Raw genomic sequence first — 17,646 nt, forward strand, 5'->3', positions numbered from 1 at the left:
CATGGGTTTTGAACTTTTACATATTTGGTTGGATGAAAAGCAAATCTAAGGTAAAATAAAGTAAATGCAGTATATTTCATTCTAGCTTTATTTTGAGGTAAAGCATTCTCACCCAATTTTGAGCGAGAATGCTTTTCACCACTCGCTTGCTTGCTTCAACATCGTCCAAGGCCATCTTCTCCACTAGCTGACGCTACCTCCACCAGCCGCCGGCCACCACTAGCCACCACCACTGTAGCCACTGCCCGCCACCACCGCTGATCACTCGTAGCCCTACGACCATCACCACCCACCTCAAGCATAACCTTTTTACACTTTACATTGCATTAAATTTACTTCAAACCTAACAAAAAAAGTTAAGTCATGCATTTCTTTTACACTCATTCAAATAACTCCAAATTATTACTTTTACACCGCATTCATTTTACACGACATTTCTTTTGTACTGCATTCCCTTTTTAGGCAATCAAACAACCCCTTAGTTAGAAACATATTCACTACTAGCTTATCATCAAGGCTCTAGGGACTCTACTAATTGCCCTCATGTTTCTTTTTAGTGAAGAAAATTTTTAAAAAATCATTAAGAAATTGATAAATGTCAGTATTATAAAGATATTGTAGTGATTTAATTATAAGTCCAAATCACAAACCATCTTCGTCACAACATAGATATTGTAGAGACAAATCTTGAAGAATCATTATAAGTCCAAATATAAATCATTTTCATCATAACATAAATATTGTAGTGATTTAATTATACTAATTTTTTAGCACTAGTGCAAATCCTTAAGAAATTGACAAATGTCAGTACAAGTGAGGATTTCTGGACTGTTAGGTGCCTATTTTGCAAATTGATTTCACAAGACATTTTTAAATAAAATGAATTATTTTATAGATAATTTCCTATAATTTTTAGCCTCGAAAAGATTTCTATTAATTTTATATTGAAAAATTAATTAAATTATATAATTTTATTATTACTGTTTTATTTATAAATACCATATTCCATTAATGAATCCATTAAAGCCTTTTCTTTTTTCCATTCAATTTGGCTAACAGAGAGCTTGGTAAGAGAATTTAAAGAGAAGAGAGAGATTGGAATTTGGAAGCTATAAAGCAATTTTCATCCGTCGACTCTATTAGGAGATTTACTAGCCTCATTGTAATAAACTATTATCATATTTTTCTATTTCAATAATTTAGTCATTTTAAGCTTTTCAGATCAAATTTGTATTTTCATTATCGAAAAAGGAGAACTTTTTTTTTTTTGATAAAAATTTCACTACTTAATTCTTATATGTTATAGATGTTAATATTATGAATATTTTGAATATATTCTAAAAAGTATTCGCTATGTGATTTTAAAAAAGCTGCAATTTTTATCAATTTAAAAATTTATTTTGATATCTAAAAATAATGTTTTAGTTCAATTAAAGCTTCATAATATTATTATATACAATCCTTGACAATTTTATTAATTTATGAAAATATGAATTTATGTTAAGTAGGATTTTATGTTGCCTACCATTAAGATATTTTGGAACTTTCTGATTTAAGCTCAATTATGATTTATTTACTAATACATTAAAAATGAATGGGGATATGTTATTGAGTAATAGTTGATCGTTATTATTATTATAGTACTGTGATAATAATATGTATTTGTAAAAGACAAGTATAGATTGGTTATTCTGTACATGATGGTGGACCAACAGACTTTTCTTTAATTACAGTGATTATATGTTATCATCTACTGATAAAACAATATAACGATATAATGATTGGGAGTTCTAAGGTGTTATTATTGTGCAAATGGGTAAAGAGTGACAATTTTGTTTACTAAACCAACAATTACCTACTAATGATTACTAATTACAAAAAAATAGCATGCTAGCCAAAACTTCTTAGTTAATTTTTAGTATGATCATTAAAATGCATCTTATTGAGGTATTGTTCATTAGTATTTGAATTTATGGTTACTGCATGAATGTGTAGTTATTGCATTATTTTACTACTCCTACCACTGAACAATTACTATTACCGATATATACACTGCTATATATGTTATGATTGTACAAATCTTGAGTAGCGTACACGATTTTTGAGAAAATGAATACATATGTATATATATTGATGTTTTGATCAATAATTTTATTTTCATTGATAATTTTATTAATAAAAGAAGATAGATAGCTCTGGTGTTATTATTAAATGATAAAATAAAGAATTCTTTCAAATAAGATTCTAAGGCGTGACAGGTTGGATGGTGACAATCGGGCAACAACAATTGTATTATGGCTAGGGACAATGATTGTGACTTGTAGTGGTCATCGTTGAATATCAAGTAAAGCTCAAGAGTTCTTCATATATCAAATCTCCTTCTAATTTCAAGTATGTGACTACTTCATATGTACAATGAGGGTCCATTTATTGATTTAAGGATAATAAGTTGTGGCATTGCAAGATTTGAAATAAGAAATTAACTTTGAAGATGTGCTTTATAAAACAAAGTAACTATTAAAAAAAAGAAAAGAAAAGAAAAAAAAAAAGCAATGTTGGGAGTAAAAGAGGAGACAAGGAAGAGTAAAAGCTAAGATTTCATCAATTTCTTTAGAATTTTTGCTCTTTAAGAAGAAGGGAATTACTCTCTGATCTTTTAATTTATAAAATGTCTATCTTTTATAATGTTAAGAGATGATACATTCTAGAGAAAGAACTCATCATGTATAAAATCACAAGATGTTTTTAAATTTAACAGACATTGATGGCTGGTCTGCCAATGGCAGCTTGTGAGATTGGATAAGGAAGAAGGCAATAACTTTTTCAATGATTTCTCTTACCTGTTTTTATTGTTTTTTCTGTTCTTCATTTGTGTTAGTCTCTATGCTCTCTAATAGTTTTTCAGATTTAAAAACTGACAATAGCAATCAACATTATTAAACGTTAATGGATTACAGAAGGAAAATCATATAAAAAACAGAAAATTTGGCTTAATATTTGTCGCATTTTGAATGAAGATAAATAATAATTTAGCCCTTCTTCTACAGCTGCAAAGTCGTCTTTCAGTTTCAACGGAGGAAAGGATGCAGCTTTAACAAATAAATTTCACGGCGGAGCAAAGGATTTGAAGAAAAACCCATTCTCCTTCTCCTTCTCTACTTTTCATCGTCTCAATATGGATGGGGAAACCAACAACGCTGCAAACACGAAGTCTGAAGGTGAGTTCATTTCAGTTCCCCACTTCCTTTGCATTCCACTTCCATAACAAAGCCGATCATTCGATCTAATGCATACTTTTCATTGTGAAGGAGAAAGTTCAGTTCGACGTAGCTGGCCGGAACTGCTGGGGCTTACAGGTGAAGAGGCGAAGAAGAGGATCAAGGAAGAAAATCCAGCACTTGACCTACATGTTGTTGGTCCAGATGGCGTGGTGATTGCGGATTTTAGAACAAATCGTGTTTGGATCTGGGTGGACTCCGAAGGAAAGGTTAACCGCACACCCTCTATTGGGTAGATAGATCTGAACACGATCATTGATACCTGTTTTGTTTTGATCTCGATATATCTTATCGTATAAAAAAGATATCAGTTTGAAACGTTATGGTATATATGCTAAAAATCTGAACTATGCTGCGTTTGTGGTTGCTATGAAGCTTTCAATGAAAAAAAATTTCTGACGCAGAGTAAACTTATGCATATCTAAATCCTGAACTATGCTGCGTTTCTGGCCTTACTAGTTCTTTTAATTTTAGGTTTTGCTTTTATTTCTTTATGATTGTATTTAGGAGGGTTCTTTGGCTTGTTGATTTTCTTTTTCTTTTTGCTTGTAGCTCGCCGGATTAGTAATGAGTATTATATCCCTATTAAGGACTTGTAATTTTTCGTTGTATTAACATGTACGTCCGTGAGTGGGTTTTCTCCAAAAAAAAAAAAATCTACAAGAGAAGATATTATTGAGTCCGGATGTACCTTTTGTCCGGACTCCAATCACTTGAAAACATATAAATTTCCTTTCTCTTGTACACAGGATGTACTAGAATATTATCTCTTTTGTGGATATCAAAGGGAGATTCATTTTTATAAGAATATTTATTGGGATCATTAGATTAGCAAGAAAACGCTGAAAGAGCACAATGAGATGTTGCCTATTCTCAATCTCTTACCTTCAAATGCTAAGATATCTGCTATTCTCAAGAATCATGGTTGGCATTATGGACTCCCATTTACTCTTCTTCAGTATCGAAATGAAATTCCTGTTGATTTCCCAACTTCTGTTTGCTTGCTTTGGGATAATTCTAATGGCGGAAGTTATAGTGAATTCCAGGAATATTTTTACAGGCGTCTTATTTCTATATCTTGGCATCACTTTGTTTGGCACAAACGTTATGCCTTGCATTTTTCTTCCTTCTGCTGGATAGCATTAATGGGTGGTCTCAAGACTGTAGATGCTCTTCTTATGTGTGGGATTCCTATTGATCCAAATTATGTTTTATGCGACAATTGCAATGAGACAACAAATCAACTCTTCTTTGAATGCAATTCTTTGTTATTGTTAATTTAATGCCGAGCATGAGAAGTCAGCTCCTTAGACCAAACATTTATCAGGTTTTTGACAGCATTAGTGAACTACAAACATTAGTTAAAAATGCCATGCAATTCTATAATTTAATTGCATGATGCTCAGTTTACTATATTTGGAGAGAAAGAAATAATAGGAAATTTGGGAATTCTTATGCTTCATCATCAACTATCTGTTACAAAATTAAAAGTGCAGTTTTCACCAAAGTTAAGAAAAGGAAAAATGGAAGTGTTTTGTTGGATATGCGCTAACGAGGCACCTACTCGGTTGCTCCTCTTCTTCACGGTTTTACTCCTAATGGTTTTGACTATGGGTTGTTCTGCTATTGTGGTTGGCAATTTTTTTTTGGGCAAGGATGACCGGATTGCTTCATGATCGATCCCCCTTGGATGGCAAGGGATGGTCCCTCTTCGCTTGTCATCTTGGCCTATTGTTCACTCCGATTTCATGGCTTTCTTCTGCAGCCAGGGGATAGCTTCGTTTTGCAATTCTTTTATCGAGCCCGCCTTCCAACCATGAGTATTTCTTTATTTTTTGTGCTTTTAGATAATTTTGGGATGTGCAGTTTTTGGTTGCACATGAATTTTTTGTGTATTTTGTTGCATATTTTTTGACGGTTCTCCTCTTTGCTTTTCTCCCCTCTTCCTCTCTTACTGTTTGTTTCTCCTTCCAAACAATCTTTTTATTTCTTCTCTACACATGTAACGGGAATGAATGGGCCTTGCCCTTAACTTGTCCCCAAAAAAAAAATATAAGAATATTTCCTTCGATACAAGAACAAAGCATATTCTACTAAACTAGTATTCTATTAGTGGTTTGCTAAATGATTGGGATCTTGAAGATGTGCTACTCTTCTAGCAATCACCCCAGCCTTATTTTACTTCTAGGTTTCTCAAATAATTGTGATAATATGATAAAATATGCTGAGAAGTTGGAGAAATGATCTCTTCATGTAAACAACTAAAAAATTATCATGTCTTATGTCATCTTCAATATGATTTATTTTTTTCATTTTGGTTACTAATTTGGTCAATAAAATATCATGCAGATCTATATAGTTGAATGTAAGTCATCATGTTTTAGCTTACATTTATAATTTTTTACTGGAGATGGCCATATTTCATATTGTTGTTGAATGAAAATCATCATAATATTCCACTGTAATTTTTTTTGCTGATGATATAGTTTTGATTGGAAGATCGCTATAAAAAGAAAATAAAATCGAATAATAAAGAAAATATTTATAAGAAAAAAAAAAAGACTTGATCAACTTAATGAGATTGAGTATATCTTCTCTAATTTTCCTTCAAATATCTGTCCATATACCCCGCTCTTCTCTAATTTTCTGTCTTCCAAGAAGAGCAAGAAGCTCTTTCTTTCTCAAAAAAATCCCAACAAACTAGTATCAGAGCTTCTTGGAAGAGAGAGAGTGATGTGAAACCATGAATTGTTTGCGAGTATTAATAAGAAATTGATTCAGTAATGATAAATTTTAACTTAATGTTTCACCCAAGTAGATTCAAAGAGGACCTTAAGAAGGAAGCTATGTGTAGGTAATCAATCACAAGCTGAAGTTAAAGAATCCTTTAAAACAACAACCAAAATAAAGTAATGAAATGATTAGTTCAACATAATCCACCAGTTAACAAAGCGATGTTTTCACATTGAGTTCCATGAATCTCTCTCTTTAAAGGTTTGATAGAGAAGCAAAGCTAATACACCAAGCGATTCCACCACAAGAAGGAAGAAGCCTCAGGTAGTAGTCATTGGAGCGGTAGTCAAAGTCGGAGAAGTAGATGGATGGTTGACAACGTACCAACGACCCGGAAGGATGTGCTCTTCAATTGAAAGCGTCAATTGATACAGGATGCGGTCCTCGTATTCTTCCACCGAGTTGTCGAAGTCCGGACTGAAGTCGAAGAAAGAAGATTGTAGGATGTCGGTCCGTCCGTGAGACTCTTCTACGAACCAGTGATCAATCTCCAGATTAGCCATTCATAATTGCCTCGAGGGAGGGAGAAGAGAAGGTTGAGGGAGGGGAAGGAGAGAGGCGGCGGCTTGCAAGTGGTGGGGTTGGTTTGTCCGTGAGGGAGAAGGAGAGGGGCCGGGTGAGAGAGGGGCGGGTGAGGGCTAGGCCTTGAATGTCGGAGAGGGATTATTAGAAAATCTGAAATTAATTCAGATTTTTCTGAGAGGGGAGAGAGGGAACAATTTGAATTTCAAATTATTCCATAAAGGGTAAGGGGCGGCGGTTTAGCAGGGGATTAAGGAGCTTTAATGGGGGGTTTTGAATTAATTAGGAGAGAGATAAGCATGGTGAGGGGGATCGTCCATGTAGAGAGGGGAGGGAGAGATTTTTATATTTAATATGTGGGCCCCAAGGAAATAAATAGGGGATTTAATCAAATCTGAATTTATTCTCATATTTAATTAAATTTGGGAGGTTTCCTATCTTAGATTTAAGTATTAGGAAAGCATTTGAAATACAATTAATTAATTGAATTCCCGTTAAGAAACTTTCCTAATTAACAAAACCTATTTTAGGAAAGGGAATAATGAGCTTTTGAAATTTGAATTTCAAATTTATGGGCAATGGGAGGGGGGCCAGCGGCTGGACTTGTGAGAGGGGCAGTTGGGCCTTGGAGGCTAGCGACTGGGGTGGTGGTGGCCAGTGGTTGGGCGGGCCAAGGGAGGCCGGCAGTTGAGAGAGGGGAGTGGCGGTTTATGGGGGAAAAATGAAGCCACGAAGAGGGGAGCCCGGCGGGTGGTTGAGGGGAAATGTTATGGAGGAATAAGAGAAAGAAGAAATCGAAGAACCGTGAATCTCAGAATCCACCAAGGTTGACGGGTATTGCTCTCACCCACCTAGGATTTCTCCTCTCAAGAACTCAAAAAGAGATCAAGCAAGAAAGTGAAAATTTTATTCATAAGCATCATTAGAAAATAATACAATGACTATGCCTTAATATATAGGCCTCCAAAAACAAAAACATCAAAGACACATATGCCGAGCTACAACATATAATAAATCCCTCATAGGGGTACAAATGGAAACTGAAATATAAATAACATAAATAAAATAAAACATCATAAATAGAGACTATGAATCATAGCCTTCGATCTACGATTTCTCCGATGGTAAGTGTGACGAAATCTCATATGGATGTCCTCATCAGAGAGAGAGAGAGAGAGAGAGAGAGAGGATTAAAGAAACTGAAATCTTATTTCCTTTTGGGCATCTTACACGTTACAAACAAGATAAAATGCATCTAAGATGCAAGATAAAATACACCTAAGATAGAATCAACCTAAAATTGGATCAATATCTAACAATTTTCACCTGAGTCCGATTTTACAAAAGAAGAAAAGAAATATATTGTCCACAAAGAATAGCCCTGTTAGTCTTCCCCGTCAATTGCCTACACCGAACGATTACCGACTTCCACAAGAACTGCTCCGCCATCTTCTCGAGTCTCTTACTACCCGAGCCCTAGCCTAGCTCCACCTCCGCTCCCCTCCATCATCTGATCACTAAAACTTGCACCTGTTGCGATGTGTCTGGTCCTGCTTCTTCAAATATTGCATCAACATCATTAACTAGTCTTAGCATCAAGAAAACTGATGTTATAATTTGTTGTTCTTCAATCACGAACAACATTATCTACTGTTGCTCTGAATCGCGCAAAAAAATGTGCATTCAAGAAATGATCCGGCTCGGCACCCATGCTCACGAGGTAGGTTACTCGTTCCCGCAGATGTCTATCGTGCCTCTTGCCCGCGCTCCTCATTTGACTGCTCCTACTCTGATCCGCCACTTTGCATGTCCTGTGATCTTCCCGCACCCTACGCATCTGCTCTAGCTTTGCTCTACGAGATGCCTACGACTGATCCACGCGTGTGAGATCAAGCTGCACGCTCGACGCCTACGTGCTCGATTCCCGTGAGCATTCGTGCGTGCCCTGTGCACGTTCAAGCGACCCTCGCTAGTCCGCCCATGCTCCACGGCCTACGACTAGCCCACCGCCCCGACTTCCGCCAACAAGTTTTGATCGTGAACTTCCGAACCCGACACCAAACAGAGGCAGCCCGTATGACTCTAGTGACTAGGCCACAACAGTGATCAGCCTTGAGCATGAGACTCCCTGCAGCTTTGAATGCAACTCAAGTCTTGTGCAACCCGTCTCATTGCCTCCCGCTTGACAGCTCCCATATCCGAATGTAATCACACATGCAAATACCCACAAGTTGCGTTTGATCTGCCTCTGAAGCTACATGTACGTCCAATGTGCTCTGGAACTCGCTTCGACTCACGCAACACCAAGCTCTCGTGACTAGAAACTTCCTCCTCCACCTAGCTTTGATACCACTTGTTGTATCTTGGAGGAAGCTAGAGCTTCTTGGAAGAGAAGGAGAGGGAATGAAGAGCTGAAATCTTATTTTCTTTTGGGCATCTTATACACTACAAAGTCATCCTTATTTATAGGCTAAAACAAGATAAAATGCACCTAAGATACAATCTACCTAAAATTGGACCAATATCTAACAGGATGGACATTGTAAAATGCATATGAAGATATAAAATGCATTTTTGTGCAAATTATTGTTTCTGTACTCCTCTTTTTTAGATGGGAATTTTACATTTGTGATTATTTAACTTAGGAAATCTTCTTCTGACACTTCAAGTTTCATATACATTGCTCCTTGACCTCGCCACCTAGTTCTTATTGTTTAATCTGATTCAGATTTAACGCAGTTACAGAGAAGCTAATGTAACTACTATTGGATACTTTGTATGCTGATAAAATCAAATGCTACAACTCTCCCCTTGATTCGGATTACAGTGTTAGTTGATTCTTGGGGATGTTTGTTTTTGCAGTTGTAGTTTTTTTTTGTCTCAAAAAAAGTTAAGAGCAATTGTGAATATAATGTATAAATAGAGCATTTGATAACAATACAAAGGCTTCATGCAGTGAAGCACAGAAAAATTACATGCATCTAGACATGGAGTTGTACAAATTAATTAGTGCACCCTTACTCTACCAGAAAACACTGCATCCTTATAGTTTCCACAAAAGACAACTAGGAACTCTAGGCAATGTATGTGCAACTTCCATTATCACTCCTCGCAGTGGGATCAAAGTTCTTTGCCTGCGGATCAGTGCAACCTTCAGGGACAGGAATCTGCACTTGCTGAGCTCCTTTACCTGTGCCATAATTTTCAAATATGTAAGTAAGCACAAATAACTAGCACATGGCTAAGTACAACACTCATGAAATCAAGTCGCAAACCTCCGGCCAGTGCCCGAGGGTTTAAGAGCTAACCATAGAAAGAACCAGTCTTCATAGCATCTTCATTGGCATCCCCAAGCGCAGCTTCACTCAAATACTTGTCAGCCAGCTGCACCCTCTTCACATTCTCCTGCTCCTGGACCAGCATGTTTCCATACTCAAGCAGCTTCTCCAAGCTCATCTTAGGCTGCTCGAATATCGGAGGTCCCTCGCGGGAATTCACAAGCCTCTTCCCAACCCTGTCAACTCCAACATCCTCAATCCACTTTCTCACTTCATCATCATAGACTCTGGCCCTTAGTGCTCCAAAGAAATCTGCAAGCAAAAATGTTGATTAGTTATTTCCTACTAGCAAATATAACAAATGTTATGATGACTAACATTGTAAAGATATCTAAATCCTTTCTAGCAACTTATTTGACATCAACTACTTACCAATGGACTGGCCTGGGAAAGTGTCAACAAGCTTCACAATGTCTTCCTGAGCAATATTATCAGTTCTGAAGATGCCAATGCAGACACCAATTCTGTCTTCTCTAGTTGGTGCCCAGTAGAATTTCTCCATACGACCATCTCGAATAAGAGGGGCATACAAAGTGGAGAAATCATTACCAGTGACTATAATAGGAACTCTAGCATTCTCCTGCTTGTTATACAGTCCCGGGAGCTGAACATTCGTTGGGTTATCGGCGATATTCATGAGGGTGGCATTCACCATTTGGTTGTTAACAGTGTACTGGGTGGTGCCTCCCATCCTTCCTGCTCCTGCATCAAGATCATTGATGAAGAGGCAACACATTTTTCCCTTCTTGATGATCTCTGCAGCCTCGCGATATCTTTGTCTGATCAATTTTGCAGGCTCTCCTGCATTGCCGCTTTCGAGTTCTCCAGCGCTCATCATGATTGGGCTTGATGAGGTTGTGAAAAAGATAATTTAGCATAGCAGGAAATTAACAAGTGCGGGATAAATTTCCAGTTAAGGAAGTCAATTTTGGGCGAGTGCTTTTTTATCTATGGATTTTCATTGGGACTAGTGCAATGCAAGAGATCACAATCAAAATCTAAGTGTTAAAATGTATCTCATAAGAATTCTTTTCCCCAAGAGATCTGGTCTAATACGATAGAGAATGAACACATTCAAATCAACAAAGGGGGTGATTACTAACATGCAAGGACGGAACCAGCCTTAATTCTCAGGAGGTCAAGTGACAAATTTATAAAAAAATAAAAATATATATAAGACAAAATTCAAAACAAAATCTTGACAATTGATTGATAGCAACTTTCCATCTACAATAACTCAACATTCAATCTCTATTGTATAGTTAATTTTGGATCCGGAATTAAAGATTGGTTTCCATATTAATTTCTTTCTTTAATTGTTAGTTCTCAATCTATTTATGAACAACTTTTCATATTATATTTTACACAAAAGATGGGAATAAAATTCAATTATACAAGTTATCATTTTGTACTCTCATCTCTTCTCACTCTAATTTTCAGACTGTAGCTCCTGATATTTTTCATGCGTCTATCTTAACATTCAATTTTTTATCATGCTCAATTTGGTTATTAGTAAATTCTTTATTGCCAACTCCGCATGATGCTAAAATTGTCACAAGAAATTGTGCAATATATACTTCAACTAAAGCTCTTTTCCTCTCCATCATTTAAATACTAAAATTTGAAAACAATATGTCAAAAGTTAAAAGCTTTAACATCTATCATGCCAAACAATATTTTGGATTTAATGGTTCCAGGATTTACTGTATGATTTGCTAACAGCAGTAACGGCCAAATGACAGCTAAGCATAAAATAATTTGAATAAAATCAAATTGTCAATTTCTGAAAAGAGGTGAAAAAATAATTCATTTTGCAAATAATCGCTTTTCACAGACTTGTTTGTCAGTGTTATAAAAATTCAACATAATTGGATGAAAATAGCAGGAGGCCAAGAGACTTTCCAATTTTTAGAGGTGTAAATTGTGTGAAAAAAGGTTGATTGGAGGCAAAAAAATAAAATTCAATGGGGCAGATTACAAATAACCCTTACTATACTAAGAGGTACATAATTCCGCCCTTGTTAACATGCTCATATTTGCAAACCTTATTTAAGACCAAATGCATCCTATTTAGGGCTGTTAATTTAGCTTGATGTTTGAGAACACCACCTTTTTAACTTGCTAATTGGCTACAATCTTGGTCATTGGTTATGTAAAAGAGCCAAGCTTCAATGGAGTTCATCATATAGTCATCTACATAGATTATTGTTGTCTTATTGTTCAACTCTACAATAAATAAGCTTCAACTTGTAACATATTTGAAATTTAACTAACTAGAGTTTGATTCAGGTTCAGTGTGATATTTTAATCGAATAGTGCCTGCTGCTATTGACAACATACAAGATCAACATGGAACATACTGCCATCATTCTTGCTTGACTGGTATCAAACTTGAAAATATTCTAAGACAGAAAACTTACTTGATTCCCATCTTAGCAAATACAAGTTCACATTGGAAGGACTTTCCCTGACCTTTGCCTCCCCAAACGCCCAAAATGAGGGGTACCTGTTCATGATTTTCACTCATCAACTTCACCCAAAGCTGACAAATATTTTGATTAACACTTTATGAACCCTGATATCTAGTTAGCATACCTTGATATTAGGCAAAGTCATGAAATTCTTAGTGATGTGTACAACAAGCTTGTCCATGAAAGCTGGAGCTATGTAAAAACCATCCACTGTGTTGTCCAGATTGTACCTGAATCACATACACACAATGATAAGTTTTAAGTCATGGAAATAATAATCTCTGTGATAATATTTTGTACTTACTATAATAACCCCGTATTTTGACTTTTTCAATTTTTTTCTGGAAAACCGTCTCGAAATAGTATTTTGATTGTAATATTTTTCTTACACAAAATTCTTCGTAATTTTTGAGAATGAATACAGAAGTGTACATTAATATTTTAAATTATAGAATATGTTGTACTGTATAGATGATATGAGATAACTCTGATTGTTGTTTATTTAAATGAAAAATGAATAGTTATTTCAAATTAGATTCTGGGGCATCACACTTACGTGCGAAGACCTTTGCTGAGGTACTCATAGGAATTCATGACAGCAACATGGGTTCCATCTCCCATGGGAGCTTGGAAGAGGGAGTCTACCATCCCCTTTCCTCTGGTTATGTCCTGCTGGTCATCTGATTGATCATAGGCAAGCCCACCCCACCTGTCCTTCTGAGTCTGCTTCGTCTCGTCGAGGTCAGCAGCCAAGACCTTGAAGGTTCCAGCGGTGAGTCTCCCATGGATGATACTTTGGTTAACCTTCTTCAAGTTGTTGCCAAAGAAGGTTGAGCTCGGAGCTGAAGTTGCCGAGCCCGAGCCATGAAAGGTAAGCTGCAACTACAAAAGCAGAATCAAATTCTGAATATGAATCATTGAAACAATCAGTATGAACTGAAGCGATCAAAGCATGCCATGTATTATTCTATGCTTTCAACTTGAGATCTGAAACTCAAGAACCAAAAATATGTACAAGCACTCCTTGAAGCTCATAATAAAGAGGAATTTGCTTTTAAGAGAAGATCAGAAACTACTGAACCAAATGAAAGAAGAAGAAGAAGAAGAGAGGACAGTACTGGAACTCGGTTGACAGCTCCGATGGTCGAGACGGCGGTGGCCATAGCTGAAGGTGAGGGAAGAAGATCCTGTGGATTAAGCGCACCGAAGATATGGGAGGCTTATTTAAGAACAGTGTACTGAAGTTCTTGATAGGCTGGGTGGGAGTGTGGTTGGCTGTGTTTTTCACATTTGTGGCTGGATTTGGATGGTTTTAGCGGCCACACAATTTGGATTGGGTTTAAACACGTGGCTGTATCATGGTCGACCATTGTTGCTTATTGTAATTTATAATTGGCCTGAACAGTTGGACAAAAGGATGGCTCTGATTCATTTACTTCGAGTTCTTATCCACAGTGTTGTTCTCACGCTTCATCACCATAGAGAGAGACAATAAATTATACATATTTTAGTAAAAATGAGAGGCTGAAGCATTCGGATCTGCTACTGGCCTATATTTTATTCATTTTCTTAATTGCAAATAGACGTTTTCAGCCATTTTTTTTTTTTTCAAAATAGAAATCCTTACTGATAATGAAATCAAAAGACGCTAAGTCAAAAATTGTCCACTAATTTTTTTTTTATTTATCAAAATAGAAATCCTTACTGATAAGGAAATCAAAAATTGTCCACTAATAAAATGAATACATCTTCTACCATTTTTCCCTTCCCCAAAATATTAATAACACTAAATTTTAACACCAGATTAATATATAATTAATATAAAATGTGTGCACCACAATGTACCTTAGAAATGAAGGCATCTCTATTAGTTAGGTGTTGCTTTGATGCTGGAAATTTAAGTGAATTAAGTATTACTCTATTTTAAGGTCCTCATAGATTATGTCTAATTGTGAGGAAACCGTTTTGTAGTTTGTGCAAGGGGAAGACTCTGCAAGATACATCACTTAAGCAAAAATCAACATTATACTTTCTTTTAAGGCAACATGATTGTAATTAGGAGCATATTTGTTGTGATTGGTCCAGTTATAGGTTTGTGGTTCCTTAGGTGCATTTTATCCCTGTAGTTTGATTGTTTATAAATAGAGATGATTGTATTAGGTTTTAGATTGAAGCCATTAAGCACTAAAGATCAACATTGTTCTAACCTTTCTCCCTTTCCTCCCTCTCCCTCTCCCTCTCATCCAAGAAAGCTCTAGGAACTTCAACATCCTCCAAGAAAATCTAACAAGTGGTATCAGCGCTAAGTGGAGGTGGATGAAGGTTCTTAGATATATACATCAAGAAAATAATTTTGGAAGTTTGTAATTCATATATACATCATGATTCCCTACTGATCAAGATGATTTTTTTGTGATGTATCAAGTTCATTCAAGCTTTCTAATTGACAATTTAGTAAAGAATAAGCTTTTCTCGTTTACTGAGGTCTAATTTGGTTGAAATTCATAAAGTGTTTGCAACTGTACAATATCCTAAAGATTATATTTTTTTCAATGTTGTGCTCCTAGTAGAATCGCTGGCACTAGAACAAAGAGGAAGGAGGAAGAACAAGAATGAAATGGAGAAGATAGAAGCAGAGAAAACTTATCTTATTCATGTGTAAATGTTTAGTACATAAGTATAAATAGACAAAGACAGGTAGAGATACATGTGTACATTTATCATTGGATATCAAGAATGGTGTTTACATAAGTAATATAATTGTTTGTTATTACGGTCCATGAAATAAGGGTGTCTCCCAAAAAAGTGCAATAGTAAAAATGAAGTTTGAAACTTAGCAATCCAGATAATTAGGTTGCCCTAGTAAACCAAAAGCTGCAGGATGATTACAATGACGATCCTATTTTTGAGAATAAGTATGGACGTTAATAATCAAGAAAAAAAAGAAATAAATATAGACTTTGCTATTATGCAACAATATTAAAAGCATCTCCCTTGCCTGCAAAACTTGGAAGAGTATTCTTATTTATAGAAAATGGTTAACCATTTAAAGCTAAATTTAAAACATAAATTACAATAACAATGTCACAAATACTATAAATCTCCTATAAACTTACAGGAAAACACATAGAATATTCTAAAAATAAGGTCACTGATTGAAAAAAAGGTGTATATGATAATTTCTTTGTTTGGGAGCTAAGAGGAAATATGGAAGATCTATTATTGAGTTGTATATTAAATTTGGAGCAGAATGCTCTGGGGATCTATAAACAGTTGTCGAAAGGGGAAAAGGAATACTTTGCTAACAGCTCAAACTCCCTTTGTAGAGAGAGATAGTGAGAAACTTATTGGTGGAGGAACACTATATTATTTATGATGAGTAATAGCATAAATTTTTGTTACTAACAAAATAAATTTTTTGTTACTTCCATGTGAAATCTGATAATGTTGATCAATCGGATTATACTATTTCCTCGGACCTCAAGTTATTTTCTCGTGCTCATTGGGGGGTGCTAGAGGTTTACCCCCTGATTGGGTTTGGGTTCTTTGCTCTGGTGTTGCGTACCAGAGCGCCCCAACATTGTGTTCTCGAGCACCCCAGTTCTGATTGACAGAGAGAATAGCGTGGAAACGCTCTAGATTTAGTGTCACAGTGTTGCAAGTTTGAGCACTGCAACATCATAATAATAGAGACTTGAGCACCAAAACTCTCAAAACTAATGTTATAGCACTTTGAGGTTGATTGAACATTTTTTTTTCTTTTTTTACTCAAGGGTTGCATACCTTAGAGTTATTAACTTGACTTTTTCTTGCATTATGAGTAAGTTAAAATAGGAGAACTGTGAGAACGGTGTAAGAGAGAAGATAAACAAGGAAAAAATACGATAGAAGAGAGATATTTACTTATTTCTCCTTATTTTTATAGTGGATTTCTAGGTGTGGTGTGGCTCTGTGGTTTTTACTATTTTGAGTTTTTCCACATTAAATCCTGGCGTCCTTTTACTTTATCTTACTTTTTAATTTCTTTGTTTATTTCATCGCATTGTTTTACTTATATTGTATTTGGTCCAAGATTTAATACATTGTACTTTCTTTTAGTTAGTTTTCTTTGTAGCCTTTTATGATATATTGGTTAGTTTCTTGTGTAGCCTTTATTGTTACTATTTGTGCCTATATATAGACACCAATAGCTTGTAATAAGCATATATTAAAAAAAGTCAATAAAAAAGAAATCTATTTAGATTTCAATTCTCTCTCCCTCACTCCCCTCTCTTAAGAAGCATGTTGACCTCGTTTTTCGCTCGAGTTCCCTCGAGCACCTTTGATCGACTTGATTGAATTTTGTCGAGTCTAATTCGAGTTCGAATCGACTCGAATTGAGTCGAATTAGACTCGATCGTATTCAGTTAGGCTCGATTAATTGGCTTTGGTCGTGTCGAGCCCGATTCAATCTAAATCAATAATCTTTTTTTTTGAATTTAATTTTATAATCAATTTTTGTTGCGTCGAGCTCGATTCGATAAAATTATTGATTATTTTGGACTCAATTTCGTTCGATTAGTTTCGTCGCGCCGGCTCGAGCCAAATTCGACTCGAATTGAACCAAATTTGGGCTCGAGCTTAACTCAATCTTAGCCAATTTTAATCTGATTCAGCCCGATTCGACTCGATTAAGAGCCATTTGACTTTCCATTCGTTTTGAATTTCCTTCCTAAATCAAGGAATCGCCTCGACGGCCATGATCGAATGAAATATTTGTTTCAGCCCAAATCCCGCTTTCCAGTTGATTTTCTGCGATTAAGGCAGACGTCGAGCAGTGAGCAGGTCTTCTTCGGGCATAATCTCGGAAGCTGGAACACGAGATGAAGAGGCGGGCTTCTTCTTTCGGAAAAGGGGTTCGTTTTACCAGGAGGAAGGCTCTCACGCTCCAGGCTTCTTCCGGACTCCCTCTCTCTCTCGATCTGGCATTCTCTCCCTCTCTCTGGATCCCGAACCCCCTCTTCTCCCTCTCTCGTGCTCTCTGTCCCGAGCCGGCGCCCGGAAACAGCCAAGGCCGAAGCCTTGCTTTGTCCGACGACAGCTCCGCCGAGACCAGCAGCCACCCGAACTTCCTACTTCCGTCACCTTGGCCGACGCCAAGCCAGACAGCCGAACCGGAGCTCCCTGCCCTGTCCGACGGCTGTTCCAGCTTCCAGTCATCCCGAGCCCGAACGCCTAGGTGCCAGCCCCGCCTCCTCCGTCTCC

General features: G+C 36.4%; 1 protein-coding gene across 4 annotated transcripts; it reads right to left on the reverse strand.

Annotated features, from left to right (window-relative positions):
* Positions 1 to 9,483: 9,483 nt before the first annotated feature.
* On the reverse strand, positions 9,484 to 13,680 carry LOC110108437 (ribulose bisphosphate carboxylase/oxygenase activase, chloroplastic). 4 transcript variants are annotated; one of them, XM_020839068.2, is made up of 7 exons: positions 13,521 to 13,680; positions 12,959 to 13,278; positions 12,527 to 12,632; positions 12,352 to 12,437; positions 10,304 to 10,776; positions 9,902 to 10,183; positions 9,484 to 9,783 (listed from the first exon to the last, which is right to left on the reverse strand). In XM_020839068.2, exons 1-7 carry the CDS (start codon positions 13,563 to 13,565, stop codon positions 9,668 to 9,670), a joined length of 1,428 nt encoding a protein of 475 aa, XP_020694727.1. In that variant the 5' UTR covers positions 13,566 to 13,680; the 3' UTR covers positions 9,484 to 9,667. The 4 variants fall into 4 exon arrangements, with proteins under 4 accessions (XP_020694727.1, XP_020694729.1, XP_020694726.1 ...); XM_020839070.2 differs by having other exon boundaries at positions 9,869 to 10,183; XM_020839067.2 differs by having other exon boundaries at positions 12,959 to 13,284; positions 13,521 to 13,677.
* Positions 13,681 to 17,646: the final 3,966 nt, after the last annotated feature.

Source organism: Dendrobium catenatum, unplaced genomic scaffold, assembly GCF_001605985.2.
Source record: "Dendrobium catenatum unplaced genomic scaffold, ASM160598v2 fragScaff_scaffold_1221, whole genome shotgun sequence".
NCBI classification, from domain to species: domain Eukaryota; kingdom Viridiplantae; phylum Streptophyta; class Magnoliopsida; order Asparagales; family Orchidaceae; genus Dendrobium; species Dendrobium catenatum.